Source organism: Nothobranchius furzeri, chromosome 1 (assembly GCF_043380555.1).
Source record: "Nothobranchius furzeri strain GRZ-AD chromosome 1, NfurGRZ-RIMD1, whole genome shotgun sequence".
NCBI classification, from domain to species: domain Eukaryota; kingdom Metazoa; phylum Chordata; class Actinopteri; order Cyprinodontiformes; family Nothobranchiidae; genus Nothobranchius; species Nothobranchius furzeri.
Window position 1 is genome coordinate 46619999 of NC_091741.1, and position 21466 is coordinate 46641464.

Below are 21466 nucleotides of genomic sequence, written 5' to 3' on the forward strand. Positions count from 1 at the left end.
AGAAACATGACACGCACCACATACTACTCTTTCCTTGGATATTCACTCATGACGGTGTTCATTAGAATGTAAAAAGGAGATAAGAGTGGATACCTTAAAGATGCTACTCTGTTTATTATGACGGTTTGTGAGTCTGAACTATACCTTTAGGCTATTCAGCCTGCAATTATCTAAAAATGAGCTGCACAACGTTGCCAGTAATTAGGATGTAGCTACTTTATTTTATGGTAATCATTCATTACAGCAAAAATATCTAGACATGTTACAGCATGGATAATAGATCACAGTAAGGGGCAAGTTCTGACAGTCAAATCTAACCTCCAGTGTTTGACTTGGATGTATCCAATTTACAGCTTGTTTCTGTTGCGGTGAAAATGAGACAAACTAGGTTTGGTGGTTAATGGCTAACTTAGCAACTACAGAAAAAAAAAACATGTTTTTTGTTGCTTATTTACTGACATTTTTACTGTTACAAAAAATAGCATGTTAGAATATTTGCAAACTTGTCTTAGGGGCAAGAACCTTCTTTAAATTATTCCTCCATGTTTTCATTTCCTTTCACTTTCAATCCCAGGTCAAGGCTGGGTGTGGGTGATGGATTTGGCCTGGACACTGCAGAGATATTTGCCCCAATAACAGTTGGTGGTTGCTCATAATAGTCTCTGGATCCTGGGCGACTGTTAGCAGGAGATCCAACAGCAGTGCATGCATCGATCCCTGGTTGTGGCCTGTCAGACGTCTGACCTGATATTACATATTCTGAAAGGGGAATATCTAACTTAATACTTGCAATAATGTGGAGACTTGTAAATGACTTTTGAGAACTTTCTGCCATCAGTTGAACTGTTTACTTACAAATTTTTTAACCAATCTGTTATTGATTTCTAATATATATATATATATATATATATATATATATATATATATATATATATATATATATATATATATATATATATATATATATATATATATATGTATATATATATCAATCACACTGTGTATATACATATAAATACATATCACAAATCTGAAATGATTTCAACAGCAACAAAGCAACACTAACCTTTGAATGAGTCCAAGCTGTGAATGAGGACGGACTCATCTAGAGGTTTACCTAAAACACTGGCTGAACTGGGCACAGTCAAAGATGAGCTGGCACAAGACTCGTCTGAGCTGCTAGTTGGATAAACAAAAGAAAGAGGAAGAGAAATACAAAATCACAAATAAACATTAAGGTAAAAAAAACAAGTGAAGAAAGGGTTTAAGGTGGAGTTCAAGTGTGGTAGAAATGTTGTGTAAGCAAAATGTGAAGCGTAGATAAATCTGTCATAAATTACAGGTAATTAACATTTAGTTTATACATCAAGACTCTTCTATAAACAACAGAACAAAGCGTACAACACAATCCTCTGTTAGGGATTACTGGGTAAAGATTTAATCGATTTATTCAAGAACAACTAAATAATCTTGAAGAAAATACAGAAAAAAAGAAAAATGTATAGACACTTTTTTTTAATCTAAATGTGACCTAAAACTTAGTCCAAAAATAGAGAAACCAGCAAAATGAGACATGTTAAAAATGGGAAAAATGCAATGAACATCGTCTAGAACACAGTCTGACAACTTTTTGAGCTGTCTCACGACCAAAGACAGCCTCCGACAGTCTACAAGCATGTTTGAAAATCTACGACGTCTGCAATCGACCAATTAAAACACACCTTTGGGACGCCGCAGCAGCAAGACTCCGCCTCTCTGAGCTTCGGTTTCAATTTATGTTTAAAATGCAGATTACAAACTACAAACCAGTTTTTATTTTTGTTAATAGCCCAAGTTAAACCAGAGTTATACTAAAATAATTAAACTACATTTTTAGACCATAAGCTGAATTGTGAAAACCATGATTATGTGATTTGTGAGAGCTGAGAGGAGGTGAGCTCATGGATATAAAAAATAAAACACAAAACATGAGATCCCTTTTCTGTTTATGGATATTTCACACATTCAGCTGATAAGGATGGTTTAGTAGGGTTTTACTGCAGGGGGACAGAGGAAGCTGCGTTTCGTGACAGCTAGTGTGATGAGATGTCACGGAGCTGCGGAGTGAACTGTGAGACAGAATCCAGGGCAAAGGTTTAGATATTAGAGAGAGCTGTGACAGATAGTTACTTCTCTGTAGTTTAGTGGGTTTTTATGTTTAAAGGAGGAGAAAGATGAATGACCAGCAGACAGATCTGCTGGTTAGCTGAAAGACAAGAAAAGGAGACCTGCAGCCGGAGTCTGCGGCCAAAGCAAGGGTTTTGAAAACGATCCTTCTTCTTTGAGGAGGATGAGCTGGGTCATGAGGTGACGCTAAAAATAATTGTTAACGGCGGCGCTTTTAAAAAATCTTTTCAGCCTTTGTTTTGGTTAGCGGTCGGCTTAGTGACGAATGCTTTTGGGAGGTGTGCTCATGACGTCGTGTGTCCTGCCGGAGCGAGACGTTGTGCAGCCTGACTCAGAAATCTTGCACTGAGCAGTTTGCCACCTTTCTGGAGTTCTCACAGTGTGACATGAACAATCCTGTGCGACGGTCGAAAATCACACAGTGTGATCCAGATAAATCCGGCCCCTTGTCTGATAACCTGTCTGTATTTATTACACTAAGTGAGATAAATGCACAGGTGATACACACCCTCTTAAGTGATGTCTCAACAAGCAGACTGATGTCTGGATTCTTGCACTGAAATACTGAAGGGGTGAGTATTGCAAATCACACACACTGAGGGTATTTAACACATTGATTCTGATGACAGAACATGTTGGTTTGAGCCAAAAAGAAACAGATCAATGTGTACTCATCATGTTTTTCTGATTCAAAAAATATACATAAATACTGTAATTACATCCGTCGTGCAGCCGCTGCTGTACAGGCACACAGCATCACACAAATGGCACTAATTATAGCATGTCTGATTAATCCGATTTGATCTGAGCAGTATGCTTGTTTATTGAGTGTAAGTGTATTCAGAGAGGAGTCAAAAATAGCCAGAGCCATTAAATCTGAATTTATGAGTTGGTTTATTGCTCTGTGTGTGTGTGTGTGTGGGTGTGTGTGTGTGTGTGTGTGTGTGTGTGTGTGTGTGTGTGTGTGTGTGTGTGTGTGTGTGTGTGTGTGTGTTTGCTTGTATTAGTCCATTCAGGCCTTGTAAGAGTTTTAAAAAGAGGTCTTTAGAAATGCTAATAAATAATTTGCACTTAGCCAAAGTACTTTTGTGTTCTTATATCATTACTTAAGACTAGAACTCTGTGATTACATTTATTGAGTATTTTGTTGTTGTATATATTATTCACCTGTTGTCTTTTTGAAGAAAATGTGCACCAGGATCTTGATGATATTGTGATGGTGATTTTCTTGGAGAAAAACACAAGAAAACAAAGACAAATGTGACTAATCTATATGTAATGATTACAATTTTACACAAACGAACAATTGTTATAGCACTACTCCATCTTGTTGTCTTTCACTGAACTGTGGTTACAGCTGGTGACTGCATATTTTAGAACAAGTGAGTGGAAAGCACAGCTAAAAGCCTCAATCTTGTTAACGGATTGTTACAATCAAATAATTTGGACACCTGCTACTTCACCCTCAATGTCAAACTCAAAACAAGCCATCAAACTGCAGTTATTACGACAAGTGTTGCAATTACACCAATTTGGCCCAACAGAGTGCCTACTTACAATTAAACAATAGAGCTAGGTGGAGTACCTGCCACTTATTCGTACCTTTTAAAGAGCTGACTGAGAACCCCTGGACGCTTCCCAACAAAAGCTTCTCTCACTGGCTGCTCTCGCCTCCTGATGGAAGCTAGCTCCTGTAGAAGGAGAATGATGGAGGAGTTAAATGTGAGGAGAAACAAGAGGTAGATAAAACATCCATCCCCTTACATGCTTACTGAATGTTATTTTTCCATAAATTTGACTTCAGATGCACTGATAAATTCAGTTATAGGTAGGTGTTTCATCTGGCATATGTAAACTCACAGCAAGGGTCCTCTCAGGATTCAGCTCTGTCTGGATCTTAAAGGATCTGCAGGTGAAACCTGAGGGGTCAGAAGCTGATGCAGAGAGTGAAGAAGGTAGCCCAAGTCCTGATTCAGACAGTGCTGAGGTAGCTCTTTCAGCTGGACTGTGACCTGAAGACATATACAGACTTTGATGTGTTGGTTGAAATAACTTTGGAGAGTCTTGTTTAACAAAACAGATAGAGACCAGCCTTGTTGTATGATTTAGAGGCCGTGGCAACAAGGAAAAGACTGGCGGCAGAACTGGAGGTTGCAGAGCTCAAAATACTGAGAATCTCTTTGGCAATGATGATGATGGAAAGGATCAGGGATGAGGACATCAGAGGGACAGCTCATGTTAGAAGTTTTGGAGATAAAGTCAGAGAGGCCAAACTGAGATGGTTTTAACATGTCCAGAGAGACAACGATTACATAGGTGGAAAAATGCTGAGGATGGAGCTACCAGGCAGGAGGCTGAGAGGAAAACCAAAAAGGAGATTTATGGATGCAGTGCAAAAAGGACATGATGTTAGTTGGTGTGAGGGTAGACAATATAAGAGATATAACTAAATGGAGATAGATGATTCACTATAGCAACCCCGAAGGGACAGCTGAAAGAGAGAGAGAGAAAAAAAGAAGAAGCATCATAAAGCTTCGAGTCTCTGACCTGACTAGAAAAAGACAAAGAAACCTGTGAGGGAGCTATTAGGAGACGTTTTGCTACTGCTCTTTTCTTCCTCCCTTTCCTCTTCAAGAGAGAAGAGGTCCTTCACTACCTGCTCCAGCGTCTGGTAGGCTTGCTCCCAGTCATCTGTTCAACACACACACACACACGCCCATGCATGCACATACACGCACATACACACACCCATGCGCACACACACTCACACACATGCACCCATGCATCCCCACACACATGCATGCATACACACACACGCACATGTTCACACGCATGCGTAAGCAAGCACACACACACACACACACACACACACACACACACACACACACACACACACACACACACACACACACACACACACACACACACACACACACACACACACACACAGGGAAAACCTGGTTCTCAATTGAGCCAATGCATCTACCATCAAACAGCCATGAATCAAAGATATGGAGATCTTGACCTCAGTGTAATGAGGTGCTAGCAAGCGGTGCATAAAAATGATGAGTGTCTCACGGTCGCTGTGTGCTCATCTCATTAAGAAAGCAGCAAACACGGCTGAGTGCTACCATCACCAAAGATAAACACAGCTATCCTGCACCTATATGCCTTTGATACATGTGGTAATTGGATTTAAAGTATAGTATATGGATTTTTCTGAAGTAAGTTAATCCATCTGACACTATGATGATGGACTGCCCGTGAACAGAGCAATAACATCAAAGTCCTCCAACTAACATTATTATCATTATATCTATTCGTAGAATCAAAACATCTCTACGGATTCACAAATGTGGATTTATATCTAAAATTATTTCAAAAGATTTGTGATATTTTATATTACCATAACAATGAATTGGATGATAAAACAACAAAACAGAGACAATTTATTTTACTGATACCACATGGGATCACGCAGTCAAAGAATCCTGAGCGTTGTGTGTGGATGTTGGCGTAGAGCTCCAAACGAGACACAGCAGCTTCGATCTGTTCGGGGGTGTAGCGTTCCCGGCTGCTCAACGTGTTCCTGTACGTCTCCATCTGAGTTGGTAAGAGCAGGATACATCGAGGCTCAAAGTAGCTCTTCCTAAATCTCAACAGACTCTGAATCAAGACAAAAACAGTCTTAGATTTTATTTCAATAACTAAGAAAACCTCACAAATATTCAGATCAATGTGGCTTAGGTTTAATGAAGTTTATGTGTGGCTATTTAAACCTTAAACATGCATCAACAGATGAGTACCTCCAGCTCTAGGGACACGCAGCAGGCCAGCCCTTCTCTGGCCACATACTCTATAGCGTCTCTGCTGAGGCCAAATTGGTGATCCCCGTACTTCATGGTGTGGACAAACTTACCCTAACAGCAAATTTTGGGTTTTAATAAAAAAGAAAATGAAAAACAGATTAATGTTTTATTTAATCATCATAATCTCAAATTATCTAAATGGACAACAGACACAAAACTCCAGCAGCTCTGCAGCTAAAGTTCTGTCAGGCTTAAAAACCTCAAGTCATCTGACAACCTGGGAAGTGACCTTTTGACCCAGAAATTGGGGCAAAAAAATCTCAGTCTTCTCTGACATGTGACAACCCCCCCAAAAAACATTTTGACAGCTTTCCTTCTGAAGCTGTTTTATTTCAGCAATAGAAGAAGAAATCACACTACTTTCAAGATGCTTGTGAGTAAATTACATTTAGTTCCCAACATCAAGCAGCAGGGAACATGCAAAATTCAGTTTAGGGACATTAAAAGAAACTTGTAATAAATGTTCTGATTCTTAAAAAAAGAAGAAAAAGATTATTTTGTTCCCTACATAAATGCACATCTGAGGCTAAGAGGAAGCAGCTGACACATAAATGATGAGGGCATGAAGAGGAAGAATTGAGGACAGGACAGTAATAAAACATGTAAGACAAAAGAGAAGAGGAGGGGGGAAAGTCACGTATCCAATGGAGGTTGGGCCAGACTGTAAAGTTACCATCTGATAGAGAAAAAACATCAACACCTGCATCAAAGCCCTTCCTGTGTAAATCACTCTAAGACTAAATCCTCCATAAATAATGATCCAACAGATTTAAACAGCGGCCAGCATGGAAGACAAGATGAAAAACAAATGCGTCCTTGGATGGTAGACACCTGACCAAGAAGGATTTTCAGATTCAGTTTTAGCGTTTTTGAGTCACAACAGTCGGGGTTGAGACCACTTCATGAGGAGTCTGACTAAAGTCGAGCGGTGTCCCTGCCAGCTGTCCCAGACTATTAATTATTGCTTGCTTTGTGAAAGAGTCGTAAGAGATGTTTTAATAACTCATCCTGAAATTAAATTAATCCCGTGTGTCCCTTGAAGCTTTGGAGAAAGGCTCCATTCAGTTAAAGGTATCGTTGAAAAAAATCTGCCAGTTAAAGTAAAATCAATTCACCCAAGGAAAACTAATTATCTCAACAACACGACTCATCACAGCCAAGTGAGTGAAATCAATTTGAAACTTGCTGAAGGAGGTGTGTGAATCCAGCACACTAAAAACACAGCTTTATGACAAATGACCTGCACTTGTATAGAGCCTTTCAGAGTCAGAGGACTCCAAAGCGCTTTACATCACAGTGTATCATCAGGGTATCTACAGGTTTAAGGGAGCCAAATTTAAGACTTTTTAAGACCTTTTTTAAGGCCACTTGGACCAAATTTAAGCAATTTTTAAAATTAAATTTAAGCTATCATTTCCAGCTATTGCCTGGAACCGGTGCTAACCACGTCGCGAACGTGAGATTAGCCATCCAGTTGCTATTAAACTTGCACTTCCCCATGGCGCAAGCTCCCACTAGCTTAACCAGCTAATGTGCTCATCTAAAAATAGCCCCCTTTCACAACCAACTGAATGTGTACGGTTTCGCTTACGCCAACATCGTACACAAAAAAGTGGAACACCAGCTAGAAAATCACAAAAATTTTATAGAAATAAACTAATCTCTTTTATTGGGTCTTTGGTCATTTAAGACTTTGGAAACTGTATTGAAGGATTATTAGTAATTTTTAAAGATTTTTAAGGCCTTAAATTTGGAAAAGCAAATTTAAGACTTTTTAAGGACCCGCGGATACCCTGATCATTCATCTATTCACACACACATTCACATGCACTTTAAAGAGTAGTTTGAAATATAGACGGGTGTTAACATTGATGAATGATTCATGACACAGACAAAAAAACTACTGAGTTTATAAACCAAAAAATAACGTGAAAATTGTCTCTTGCAAAAATGAGCAAATTAAAAAAACTCACCATGTGAATCATGTTCTGAAAGTCTTCTTCACTAACAAAATGGTAATCAAATCCATTTTTCTCTCCAAAATATGGTTTCCGAGTTGTGTGGCAGATGCTGGGAAAACATATTATTATTATTTCTGATCAGAGAAACAACTGCAATCCTAATAATCAATACAAATACAGCATTAATCCTATCACTTTGTTCTGTTGGATGTTTTTTAATATGATAAAAAAAAGTCTGAACATCACCGCTCATTCCTGGAAGGCAGTCTAACACTTATTAGATCCAGTGTTCTGTAGCCATCTTAGAGATTGCTTGTGTCATTTCAAACACATTTGATTTAGAAAATACAATATAATTCTAAATCTGGTAGCAATGAAGGAGAGCCATTAAGTCAGGGGTGGGCAATTATTTTTTCCATGGGGCCACATGAGAAATAGAAAATATTGTGGAGGGCCAGGCCAAAAGGCTGAAGTCAATTATGCATAATATTAATGGTATTTCTTTATAAAAAGCAGTAAATACCATTGTTTCTTCAAGCTGGTAAGAGTGGACTATATGTTATAAATGAGCAAAAAGGAAAAAGTGAGGTTGTCTTACAAAAATGTGATTTATTCAAATTTCCCAAGGCAATGGTAAACAAAGTGTGCACATTTGGTTTTTGTTAAACATTTGTGACTTATATTAGTTAGCAGTTTCAGTCACATTCACTCCAAAACACATTCTGAGTTTCAAATATTGTTGGAAAGAGGTTCTTAGCATTCTACAGACACACAGTATTGTCTGTAAAATAAAATCACTGAACTGTGATCTTGAGAAAGAGGTTTAAAAAAAGTGTCGCAGTTCACTGCTAGTTGCCTACATTTGTGGTCCAAACACCTTATTTTGTGTTTTTAAGCAATTTTTTTCTTATTCAGTGAGAGAAATCTAGTCTCTGCTGGGCTTTAGCGAGCGCATCAAAGTCAGGTTGAATGTCTGAGGTGGAGAAGCGAAGCACAGCTGACAAATGATCATCAGTGAGAGAGGATCTATACCTGGATTTTGTAAACTTCATCATTGAAAATGTTTGTTCACAAATGTAGGTAGAGCCGAAGAGAACCAACATCTTCTGAGCATGTCTCCTCAGGTTTGGAAAGTCCTCCTTAAGAGAAGAGTAGAAATCCAGCAGAGATCCTGAATCTCTGCTTTCAAGTCCCAAACCCTCTTCAGCACTTTCCCCAGGCTGAGCCAGCTGACAGCTGTGTGGAGTCCTCCAAAAGAGCCACAAACTGTCTGTGATTCATCGCCCGCGCCCTGATGAAGTTTATTATTTTAGTAACAACATCAGTAACATGGTTGATTTTTAGCACTGACTTGCACAACACATGTTGGTGTATAATTCAATGCAAAAACACCTATTTTTGATCTGCATCGATTTCTGTCACTTTATCTTGCATGCGTTTCAAAAGTCCTACATTTTTCCATGTAAAGCCGGGCGTACACTGTGCAACTTTTTCACTCGCAGCACTCAGCTTCAGCTCAAAGTGTACCAGAGCAGATCTCACGAGTCATGTGCTCACACTGTACGACCCAGTTCTCGGATGCGACCTGACTGCTCACACTGTACGTCTGGTAGCAACACGTCGGCCCTAAAAATGTGCTAAAAATAGCAGTTTTTACTCAACACGTCAGAGTTTTTTGTCTTGTCTTGCCTGTTGTCCTTCGGGAGAGCTGCAGGAGGACACACAGGGATTTATAGGGGTTGGATGAGGAAAACGAAATAAAGAAAGTAAATCTGTGTTTTGTGATCAGTTTAATTTGACATGAACACGACAAACACGCTTTCTTGACAATCTTTGTGAGTAAAAAAAACGTGTAGAAACAAACGAACAGCGTGTGTTATTAGGGAAATAGCGAGCGACCGGCGTTGATGCAGGATTGCGCGCGCATGCGCCGTGAGCGGTTCTGATACTTTTTGGGGCGCAGCTGCTCGCAGCGCCGCTTCAACAGTGCGATACCCTCACGAGGGACGAGCGAAATATTAAACACACCAGAAGTCACTGCGACCTCACGACTGCTGATCGGCGGCTGGTCACGTGGTGTTAATCGCCTCTCGTAACCCCCGGTACACTACACGACCGCTCGGCGCAAAACTCGCCCCGATGTCGTGGCTTCTCGCACGACTGGAAAATCGGCTCAAAAAAGTGAAAAAGTCGCACAGTGTAAGCCCGGCTTAAGATTTGGACAACCGTCTGTTGTGACACCTGACAGTCTCTCCCATTTCAATCCCAGAGTGTCCGTGCACGCATTTACCTCTGTAAAAAGATCACTCCCTGTCGTTGTCCCTTTCATCCACCGCATTGCTGCCCGCTCCTCTGTGAGCTTGAAGTCCGTTATCCCCGGACAAATACGAGCAGCTGGGCTGTGTCGCGGACATCACAGCTCCCGTCTAATGAGAAAAAGTCAAAACTTGCCACTTCACGTTGCAGCTGAAGCTCCAGGTTCCCCGCAATGTCCTCGATCCTCCTGGTCACGGTTCGCCTGGACAGCGGGATTTGCTCAAATGCGCCTTTTTTTTCAGGGCATATTAGTGCGGCAGAGTCCACCATGCACTCTTTGACAAACTCTCCCTCCGAAAACGGCTTGCTGTTTTTAGCTATTTTGTGGGATATCACAAAGCTGGTCCTGGCTGCTGCATCCCTGGATGTGTGAAGCTTAGTAAAACAGCCTTGCTGCTTTTGCAACTTTGCAAGCAAAGCTTCGGATGTCCGTGCCCTCTCAGCTCTCAGCATCAGACAAGTTCTTGTATTTTTCCGAGTGTTTCTTGTCGTAATGCCGACTCAAATTGTAGTCCTTAAACACGGCAATCTCCTCCCCGCAAACCAAACACACGGCTTTACCTCCGACTTCAGTAAAAAAAATACTTAGCAGTCCAATTTTTGTTGAAAATCCTGCATTCGGCATCTTTCTTTCTTTTTTTTTTTTTTTTTTTTTTTTTTTGCATGAGCGGACATTTCTCAGGCTACAATCACCATGTCAACCGCGGGCACTTGTTGCTATACGTATTGCGTCATTGTGCACGTAAAAAACAACTTCAAAATAAAAGCAATGCAGCCTTAGCCCATGCATGAGGTAAAATGAGAAAATACATTTATTTTGTAATTTCCAATTAACCTTACGCGGGCCGGTCAAAGTCAACCAAAGGGCCGGATGTGGCCCGCGGGCCGTAAAATGCCCAGGTCTGCATTAAGTGGCACCACAGCCTATCCTCAGAAGTACTACCAGATGAGAGTCGGAGCCTTAACAGGAACTTTTTCCACCCGTTTGAAGATGATGTCGTTTACTTTTTGGTAGAGTAAGCAAACTTTGGTTTTAATTCTTTTGTTTGAAAATGGAGAAGGCAGAAGTATGACCTTACTTGGCCCTTTGATATAATATATCCCTCACTAGAAATAGTTTTTCAATTTGCAAATGCAAAAACCAAACACAATAATTCCTTTTAAACTAAAATGACAAAATAAACAAAATAACCAATTTTCAAATAAAGCAACAGAATAAAGAACAGAACTTAAATTCCCACCCTGGGTTTAACTCTCTCCATCTTTATATTTATTTAAATATTTTTTTAATCTTGGATTGGATTCAGGAGGAGCAATGTGGTTTTCGTCCTGGCCGTGGAACACTGGACCAGCTCTATACCCTTCGTACACTGTGCGACTTTTTCACTTTTTGAGCCGATTTTCCACTCGTGCGAGAATCCACGAGATCGGGGCGAGTTTTGCGCCGAGCGGTCGTGTAGTGTACAGGGGGTTACGAGAGGCGATTAACACCACGTGACCAGCTACCGATTGGCAATCGTGAGCTCGCACAGACTTCTGGAGTGTTTGATATTTTGCTCGTCCCTCGTGAGGGTATCGCACTGTTGAAGCGGCGCTGCGAGCAGCTGCGACCCAAAAAGTACCAGAACCGCTCACGGCGCATGCGCATTCCTGCATCAACACCGCTCGCTCGCTATTTCCCTAATAACACACGTTGTTCGTTTTAATTTCTACACGTTTTTTACTCACAAAGATTGTCAAGAAAGCGTGTTTGTCGTGTTCATGTCAAATTAAACTGATCACTAAACACAGATTTACTTTCTTTATTTCGTTTTCCTCATCCAACCCCCATAAATCCCTGTGTGTCCTCCTGCAGCACTCCCGAAGGACAACAGGCAAGACAAAAAAGTCTGACATGTTGAGTAAAAACTGCTATTTTTAGCACATTTTTAGGGCCGACGTGTTGCTACCAGACGTACAGTGTGAGCAGTCAGGTCGCATCCGAGAACTGGGTCGTACAGTGTGAGCACAGGACTCGTGAGATCTGCCCTGCGAGGAAGTCGTACAGTTTGAGCTGAAGCTGAATGCTACGAGTGAAAAAGTCGCACAGTGTACGCCCGGCTTTAGGGGGATCCTGGAGGGTGCGTGGGAATTTGCCCAGCCAGTCTACATGTGTTTTGTGGATTTGGAGGTGTTCCACCGCGTCCCTCGAGGGGCCCTGTGGGGGTTACTTCGGGAGTATGGGGTACCAGGCCCTCTGATACGGGCTGTTAGGTCCCTGTATGATCAGCGTCAGAGCTTGGTCCGCAATGACGGCAGTAAGTTGAGCTCGTTCCCAGTGAGAGTTAGACTCCACCAAGGCTGCCCTTTGTCACCGATTCTGTTCATAACCTTTATGGACAGGATTTCTAGGCACAGTCAAGGTGTTGGGGAGATCTGTTTTGGTAGCGTGAGAATCAGGTCTCTGCTTTTGGCAGATGATGTGGTCCTGTTGGCTTAATCAGAAGGCGATCTTTGGCTTTTGCTGGAACAGTTTGCAGCCGAGTGTGAAGCAGCTGGAATGAGAATCAGATCCTCTAAATCTGAGACCATGGTCTTGATTCGGAAAAGGGTAGAATGCCTTCTCCGGGTCAGGGATGAGGTCCTGCCCCAAGTGGAGGAGTTTAAGTATCTCAGGGTCTCGTTCACGAGAGAGGGAAAGCTGGAGCGTGAGATCGATAGGCAGATTGGTGCTGTGTCTGCAGTGATGTGGGCATTGTACCGGTCTGTCATGGTGAAGAGAGAGCTGAGCCAGAAGGCGAAGCTCTCGATTTACCATTTAATCCTCACCTATGGTCATGAGTTTTGGATAGTGACCGAAAGAACGAGATAGCGGATACAAGCGGCCAAAATGAGTTTCGTCTGCAGGGTGGCTGGGCTCTCCCTTAGAGTTAGGTTGAGATGCTCGGTCACCCGGGAGGGGCTCAGAGTAGATCCGCTGCTCCTCCACATCGAGAGGAGCCAGTTGAGGTGGCTCGGGCATCTGATTAGGATGCCTCCTGGATGCCTCACTGGTGAGGTTTTCCGGGCACATCCAACCAGGAGGAGGCCTAAAGGGAGACCCAGGACACACTGGAGGGACTATGCCTCTCACCTCGCCAGGGAACGCCTTGGGATTCCCCCGGAAGAGCTGGTCGAAGTGGCTGGGGAGAGGGAAGTCTGGGCCTCTCGACTTAGGCTGCTGCCTCCCTGACCCGACTCCGAATAAGCAGAAGAAAATGGATGGATGGAATGTTTTTATCTTAATTTAAACTGATTTCTGTTTTCACTCTTTTATTTATTCTGTTACTTTATTCCATTATTTAACCCCTGTTTTTGAGATACATTTACTTTTTGCATTTGTTCTGGTACAGTGTGTTTTTACATTTAGCCCCCCTCTTGAAATTATAGTTCTGTATTTTATTGGAAGAGAGTTATTTGTGAATGTGTGTATGAATAGGGAATGACTGATTGTGTTGTGAAGTGCCTTAGGGGGTTTAGAACCCTAGGTAGGTGCAATATAAATACAGGCTTTTACCATTTATTTCTTGTGTTGTAGTGATTATATAAGAGCGCAACAATCAAGATTCAGCACTAAAACAGCTTACAAAGACATCATGATGCATGCATGCGTGCGTGTATTTATTTGAATTTGACATGAAATATCTTAAAAATGTTTGTGAGTCTATTTGGCCTTTTTATTGATTAAATGTGAATTAATATATATTTTAAACGTGAACAAAAATGTTGTGACTGACCCAAAACCGAAGTATTCACTAAACTCTTGACACAATCTGTGAAGCAGTTGTCTTTGACCACAGTCGTCAGGGCCCGTCAGCACCAGCACAGGATAGAGAGGCTGTGTACTACACACACACACACACACACACACACACACACACACACACACACACACACACACACACACGCACGCACACACACACACATTTTGCATGTACATTCTTAACTTCAACAGCAGTTATCTTCCTTTTTTAACTGTAGTGTGCGACACCATGACGCCAGTGTTAAAACCTCATTGTTCTTAAGAGTCAATATAAACAGGAGCTTGTTGAGCAGTATGGATGTGCCCCTGCTAGTGAGTGCAGAGCTGAATAGTAAATTGAGCGTAGCTGCAGGTTTTATTTGCTGATGATAGATGTTTTTTTTTTAATTGCTTGTATGTGACTTTTTTTTTCTCCTTTGAGAAAGTAGATAACAAGCTATCTGTAGATAAACTGCTACTCTACTCTCTGGGTATTTTATAGTACAGCACAAATATTGTGGCTATCATTTCATGTCATGTTGCCTGCGGATTGTTTTAAAGCCTTTTTTAATATTAGTGCACTTCCTAAACAACACTTATGGATTATTATTCAACATAAACTTTATTTTTTAATCAGGTAATTTCAGGCAATGTAACAAATAGAAATGTCAAAACAGTAAATATTTGTACAAACCTGTCATATAGGACCTGTGGCTGTGTCAGCTGATAAACTAAGTTGGTCATGTGATCCCTGAATGCCAGAACGTCCATCGAAGGGTGAAACTTGTTTACAGAGGCCACCTGGGATATGACATGATCTAGTATTAAAATGTGTGATCAACACATGAATATAATAATAACAATGTTTAAAATGTAACTTTGTCACACCTTTTCTTCTGTGCTGATTTTCACTTGGTCCAGGATTGTCAGATGTTGAAAGAGGAAGATTACGGCCATTCTGTAGTCAGGCATGCCCTGCCAATTACATGATAAAAATTATAACTCCCATGCTGAATAAATACAAATGTTATCAGATCAACAACAACATCAATGAAAAGAAGGTAAGATCAACCATGAACAGAATTCTACTTGCATTCTCAGGGATTAGGATTGTTGTGGGAACAGATTCAGGGTACCTGCACAGGGTTCCCCTGCAGGTTGAGGTCTCTCAGCAGAGGAAGTTTGTTGTGCTCCAATTCCTGGATTTCCCTGATCTGACATTATAAATTAAAAAACAATGTTAATAAATGATTAGTTATTAAAGCTAAAGAACAGCCAGGTGCACTTGATTAAAGGATCTAAGTGTGAGTGTCTATATAAAAGCAAAGTTTCGCAGGCTGTTGGTCACAATGCCAAGCAGGAAAGACATCGATAAGCACTTTGTATGCCTGTCAATCTGGAAAAGGGTTGTCAGAATATTTCTCATCATGACCTCCATCATTCTGCTGTGAAACAATCATTTGCATGTGGAAAATATTTGACCGACTCAGGAATCGCCGTGTTTAATATTAGAGTTCATATAAAAAGACATATCTGCATAGTTTGTTTATAGAGTTAACTTCTGCCATTTTTCTGATCAATACCTGGTTTTTCTCCAGGTTGAGGGAGCCTAGAAGATGGAGGTTCTTGAGTCCTGAAAGTCTGGTGATATGATTCACAGACAAATCAAGAACATGCAGATGTTTTGTGTTCTCCAACCCTGCACCTCTTTTTATCTGGTTCCCTTTCTAAACACAGATGGGAGCAAAACACAAATAAAGAAGTTAGGTGCATATATATTGTCTCAATAATCAATGTTGAGAATTAAAATGCGTTGGTTTCTTAATTGTTGGACCTCCACATTGCTAGGATGAGTGGCAGCTCTAACAGCTGAACAGCTGGCGAGGTGCTAGCTCAGCACGCTAACTAACAAAGGAACAAGACCTGGGCACTCCTGTTTTGTCGTTTTGATTTTCACTCCCTTTCATTGACAATAGGTTGTTATCTAGTGATTTGGCCACACCTCACACTACTCTTGCCAGCTGTGCTGCCAGGCAGAAGGTTCCTGACAGCAGGAGTGAGTGACCGTGCTGGTCCCTTGAAGCACTGGCTCAGTGCTGTGATGAGCTGGGTAGCAGGTCGGCTGACAATGACGTGCTGTTTAGGGAGTGTGCTTGAGAGAAGCGGGGGTCAGGAATGCGAATGGATGGAAGCTGGATGGATACGGCACATGAGCATGCTGAATTATGTCCAGTTTCACTCAAATATCAACATCTGGTTCCAAAGCAGACCGACAGCAGCAGATGCTGCCAGCCTGATGGCTGCTGACTATCAGAAAACACTGATAAATGACCAGAAAACACATGTAACAGCACACACACACACACAAAAAGAGGAAATCAAAGAGTTTTCAAATGCATTCAATAGATACATATGATAATTGCCTTTTTATTTTAATAATGGGACAAGATTTAAAATAAGCTAAACATTAGACTAATAAAATACAACATTAGGAGAATGCAATTATCAATCAATCAATCAATCAATCAATCAATCAGAGCTTTATTTATAAAGTGCCTTCCCTATTGGGAAGCCCAAGGCACTGAACATGGTACATGAGAAATGTGAAACATTATGAATAAATCGAAAAAAAAAAAAAAGCAATTCAAATAGTGCAAATAGTGCTATTGGGGTGAAAAACAATGAGCTCCGTCTTTCCGATTCAGGCCCTGTCCACACGTAGCCGGGGATCTGCCAAAACGTAGATATTTTTCTACGTTTTGGCCTGTCATCCACACGAAAACGGAGTTTTTTCACACGAAAACGGATCTTTTTAAAAACTCCGGCCAAAGTGAAGATCTGCGTTTTCTCCGTTTTGGGTGTCTGCGTGTGGACGGACAAAACCGGAGTTTTAAGGTCCGCAACGTCACTTTCCACGACAAAAAAAAATGCTGACATCACGTGTGCGACCTGTGTTTACACTAGCCGACATCATGGAAGCCTTCAGAGCTGCGCTCTGTCACTACCCGATCCATCAATTGTCTATGCGCTTTCTGCTTGTTTGTTTTTGCAAGCGGAATTACTGCTCCTTGCGGAAGACCACAGATGAAGGACGAGGTTAAGAACGGGGGAAGTACTGCCACCTACAGGTCTGGCATGTCCTTAACAATGTATTTATCTGGGTACGAGTGGACAGAGTTTGTTTTTAAAACGAGGTGGTGTGGATGCAAGTTTTTGGTGGGGCGGATATTCGTTTTTAAAAAACCCCGGCTACGTGTGGACTAGGCCTCAGATGCAGATAGTTGGCCATTGGCCAAGACTTTACCTCATTAAGACAGAACACAAAGGACTGGATAGAGAGACCTTTCTCCTGACATGATTTTTATTGATTGATTGATTGATTAATTGCAATTGATTGATTGATTGATTGATTGATTGCAATTAGAAAGGAGATTAAAAGAAAATGGTAAGATATGATAACAGTGTGTGTGCAGTAGACAACAGAGACAGGAAGGGGTAAAAAAAAAGCCTACAAACACCTCAATACCTTTCAACAAAATACCTCCAAAGGCAAAGGGAAAACAAATCACACTTCGGGTTTGTTTTAGAATAAATATTCCAGCCTGTGAATGTCACAAAAAAGCAAACTCACGAGGCAGAGGTGTGTGAGAGGCAGACCATCCAGGCCACTCATCTTTGTGACCTTGTTATGTGCCAGACTGAGATGGGTGAGTCTGCAGCATTGTTCAAGACCGCTAATCTCACAGAAGCCGTTGTCTGAGCACAAAAATGTTAAGAAATCAACGCAAACACCTGTTATACATTCATCTGATTTTCTGAAATAAAACTTTGCTTTTCTGGTCAAAAACCTGAAAAAGATTAGAACTACCAGGAAGCATCACGACTTAAGAAGGTGGTAAAATGAATTTCACGTGAATTAAGATCATTTCTAAAGGATACGGTCCAGATTCAGCTTACAAAGGGATACAAATCCTGACAAATCTTTCATGTTTGTCATTCGATTGTGGGACAAATTGACCTCCTAGAGAACAAAATATAGAAAAAACCTAAAGCACACATTACTGAAGACAAACTTTTGACTGAATGTGAGCTGAGACCACAGTTTGAAAAAGATTTTTGCTAAAGTTCGCTGCCATTCAAGGACAGTAAAGGCCTTGTAAGCATATTCAGAGTGACTACAGATGGGCTATGGAAATCCAGGCCCATCTTGGGGGAATAACGCTAGAGAGTGAGGCCCATGCCAGCAATCAAATATTGTCTTATCCTGTCAGCTCAAGGTCTTGTTACCCGTAGGTACTGCAGAGGCTGGAATTCAAAGAAGTTGTAGATTTCATTGCCAGACAAATCCAGGATGACAAGATAGGGTGTGTGGCTTAAGCAGGATAGATCTAACAACAAGAGAAAACTATTTAAATTAGAGCAAATTATCACATTTCAAGTCCCATTTTAGGCTGCATACTGCTTTTTTATTTTGAGTAAATATTGAATTGCTACAAATGCAAACTAAAAATAAAAATATAAACGGGATTCACAAAAAGTTAACTGTAAAAAAAAGCTGCCTTACTGTGGTTAAATTAGTTATTCGAATGATATCAAAGTACTGCATATATGGGCATATTTCCCCTATTAACTTCTCTCTCTCTCTCACACACACACACACACACACACACACACACACACACACACACACACACACAAACACACACACACACGCGCACACACACACACACACACACACACACACGTAATGATTATGTCAGAGCATAAAAACGAGGTTATAATAATATCAGAGCACAACAACAGTCAGATATCATTTTTCCTCTTTTCTATATCTGGTGAAAATAACTTTGTATGCATTTTTAATTGCAAAATATTTATATTTAATTTTATTATTTATTCAATGATGTTCCATAAAAACCCCACTGACTGAAACACACACACTTACGTTTTTCGGGTAACTATTGCTATGAAAGAGAAGTGACAAACGTTACCTTTGATTCTGTTGTTTGGTAGTTCGAGCTTTTGAAGGTAGACATATTTGTGTAACACTGATATATCCTTCAAGTTGAGATTCTTGAGCAAAAAATAAATAAAAAGAAAAAGAAAATGACATTTAAAATTATTATTACAAAAATACTCTGAAAACTAATAAAATCACGATATGATTTAGATCACATGCTTACTGGTCTCAGCTAGAGACAATAAACAAACTTGCAGTTAAACATCTGTTGTATTTAAAAAGCATGTCTATGAGTTTCTCACAGGAAAAGAGATTTTGAAGAAGCGAGAAGAACCAGATCTGGATAACCCTCTGGACACCATCTCATCAGTTAGAACATCAGCCTTTGAAACAAGAAAAACAAAGTTCAGCCAAATTTTACAGGTGCAAGTCTTCTGTTTTTGTCTTTTCATTTCCATTTAAATGTTTCAGTTCAGCAAACTAATTTTGTCATGCAAAAGAGTTAACCTGCATAAACACAAACTGCAATTTGCATTTATTAAGTGGAAAAAAGCTCTAAAACAATTTTGTTTTAAGTCCAAAAGTAACCCCAAACACAATTGGTTGCAACACCCTTGTTGGCAACTGCTGCAGTCCAACATTTGTTATAACTGGTAAAGAGTCTCATTGTGGAGGATCTAAATTATACTAAATTCTTAATAAGGAGGGCTTTCGAGCATAAACGGACTGATGCCACATCATCCCAATCCAGATCCCTGACTAGGACTTTGCCTCTCTAAAGCCTATCACATACAGATTTGCTCATGTATGCAGCAGCAGCTCAGGAGGTAGAGCGGGTTGTCCAGAAAATTGGAGGGTTGTGGATGGATCCGGACCCTAGTGGACCATGTCAATGTGCCCCAGTGGAGCTGTGGCTACAATGTAGCTCATCACCATTAGTGTGGGAATATGTGCGTGAATGGATGAATAATACTCTGTAGCGCTTTGAAGTCCTCTGACTGAAAGCTGCAATATAAGTACAGGTCATTTATCATTATTTTGAAATGAATAATCACAAATATCTGTCAGTAAACAGGCTTGAATCTGGCTGGTGAAATTGAACTCATTTTAAAAAATAAAATGGCTTATCGGTTGATTCATGATGATCTTTTCCACTCAGGTCCAAGTAGATTTAGGTAACATTTTTTCCCGTAATAATCACCATTATGGAAACTACCTTTTGTATTTGACCTACTCGTGCTATCTTTGTCTGGAAACAACAATAAATAAAATCTGCCTACGGAGATTTTTCACAGAGCTGTATTTGCAGGACATGTTAATGACGCCAGTGCTACCTGCTTCCTAAACATAAACAGCATTTGTAAACATTTATTCATGCATAACACATGAAATCTCAAACAAGATGCTTCACACTTGAACTGCTGTGTAATGCAGCTTTAACAATTTGCAATTAAGCCAACCAGTTGACCTTGCTGGGCAGTTTTAATTATCCAGACTTCCTGCAACATGGTTAGCTACTTTAAACATTTCAAAACAAGCTGAATATGAATGACAATGCAAATAAATAGTGTACGCATATTTAATATAGCAGCCCATGCTCTTTGAGATCCTATAGTAAAGTATTTATTTGTAAAAGTCACAAAATTACAGGAAGTCAGAAACTGTTGGGCCACAAGCTATTAACCAACTAATTTCTTTACCTCCATCTTGAATTGTCCCTGTAGCTCTCCGCTGGGCGTCTCGGTGGCGGACGCTGGGTTGCTGTCACTCAATAAGGGGAAAGTCAAGCTTCTTTCTAAGCTTCGCTTCATTTTCTCTGGCCCTAAAGTCACCGCTGAAAGGTTAGAGCTACGCTAAAAAAGACTTAAACACCTAGCTAGTAAGCTAGCAACATCTCACTCTAAAACTGCTGTCGCTAGGCAACCGAGTTACTATTGAGCAGAAAGGTGTTGTGGGGGATGTAGTCTACCCACTATATTTTGATTCGACGGATTTACATTAACACATCTCTAATAAAAACACACTTCCAAATCTTACACAATTAATTGTCAGCAGAAAAAAAATCAACAAATATAATCTTGAAATTCAGATGAAAAAAATAAATTAAATCGACTAAAAACGATCCACCCCATGACGTTTTTTTAAAGCCAATCATGTGGAACATTTAGTTTTTCATTTACTGACAACTAAGTTGTATAAACACTGTTTTGTACTCGGCAAAAAAATAAATCCTTGCATGGATTTATGCCAGCATCAGCACACCTTTTCAGGCCGTCTGTTTATTTTCTCCACATGCCACACTCGAAGCAATTTGTGCCTCAAGTCATGTCATACTGCACATCACACACCTGTCAGTTTATTATTGGGTGTTAGTTTTAGATCTGACTGGCTCTTGAGAAACAGGACAGAAGTAACTTCATCAAGACACATTGTC

At 40.5% G+C, this 21466-nt stretch overlaps 1 protein-coding gene across 6 annotated transcripts; it reads right to left on the reverse strand.

Annotated features, from left to right (window-relative positions):
* Positions 1-201: 201 nt before the first annotated feature.
* Positions 202-21405, reverse strand: lrguk (leucine-rich repeats and guanylate kinase domain containing). 6 transcript variants are annotated; one of them, XM_015959247.3, is made up of 20 exons: positions 20733-21405; positions 19335-19415; positions 19064-19145; positions 18360-18460; positions 18012-18093; positions 17704-17828; positions 15656-15799; positions 15209-15286; positions 14961-15047; positions 14767-14873; positions 14068-14175; positions 8009-8105; positions 5973-6086; positions 5631-5769; positions 4738-4857; positions 4027-4178; positions 3769-3857; positions 3334-3393; positions 1067-1179; positions 202-759 (listed from the first exon to the last, which is right to left on the reverse strand). In XM_015959247.3, exons 1-20 carry the CDS (start codon positions 20841-20843, stop codon positions 533-535), a joined length of 2217 nt encoding a protein of 738 aa, XP_015814733.3. In that variant the 5' UTR covers positions 20844-21405; the 3' UTR covers positions 202-532. The 6 variants fall into 6 exon arrangements, with proteins under 6 accessions (XP_015814733.3, XP_015814725.3, XP_015814717.3 ...); XM_015959239.3 differs by having other exon boundaries at positions 1067-1176; positions 5631-5832; XM_015959231.3 differs by having other exon boundaries at positions 5631-5832.
* Between the last annotated feature and the right edge of the window lie 61 nt (positions 21406-21466).

Coding starts and splice junctions, on each gene's coding strand:
- lrguk (XM_015959231.3), bottom strand. CDS start 20,843: ATGAAGCGAAGCTTAGAAAGAAGCTTGACTTTCCCCTTATTGAGTGAC. Junction 18,461..19,063: donor ACCAAACAACAGAATCAAAG/GTAACGTTTGTC, acceptor TCTTGTTGTTAG/ATCTATCCTGCTTAAGCCAC. Junction 14,874..14,960: donor AAATCAGCACAGAAGAAAAG/GTGTGACAAAGT, acceptor GTCATATCCCAG/GTGGCCTCTGTAAACAAGTT.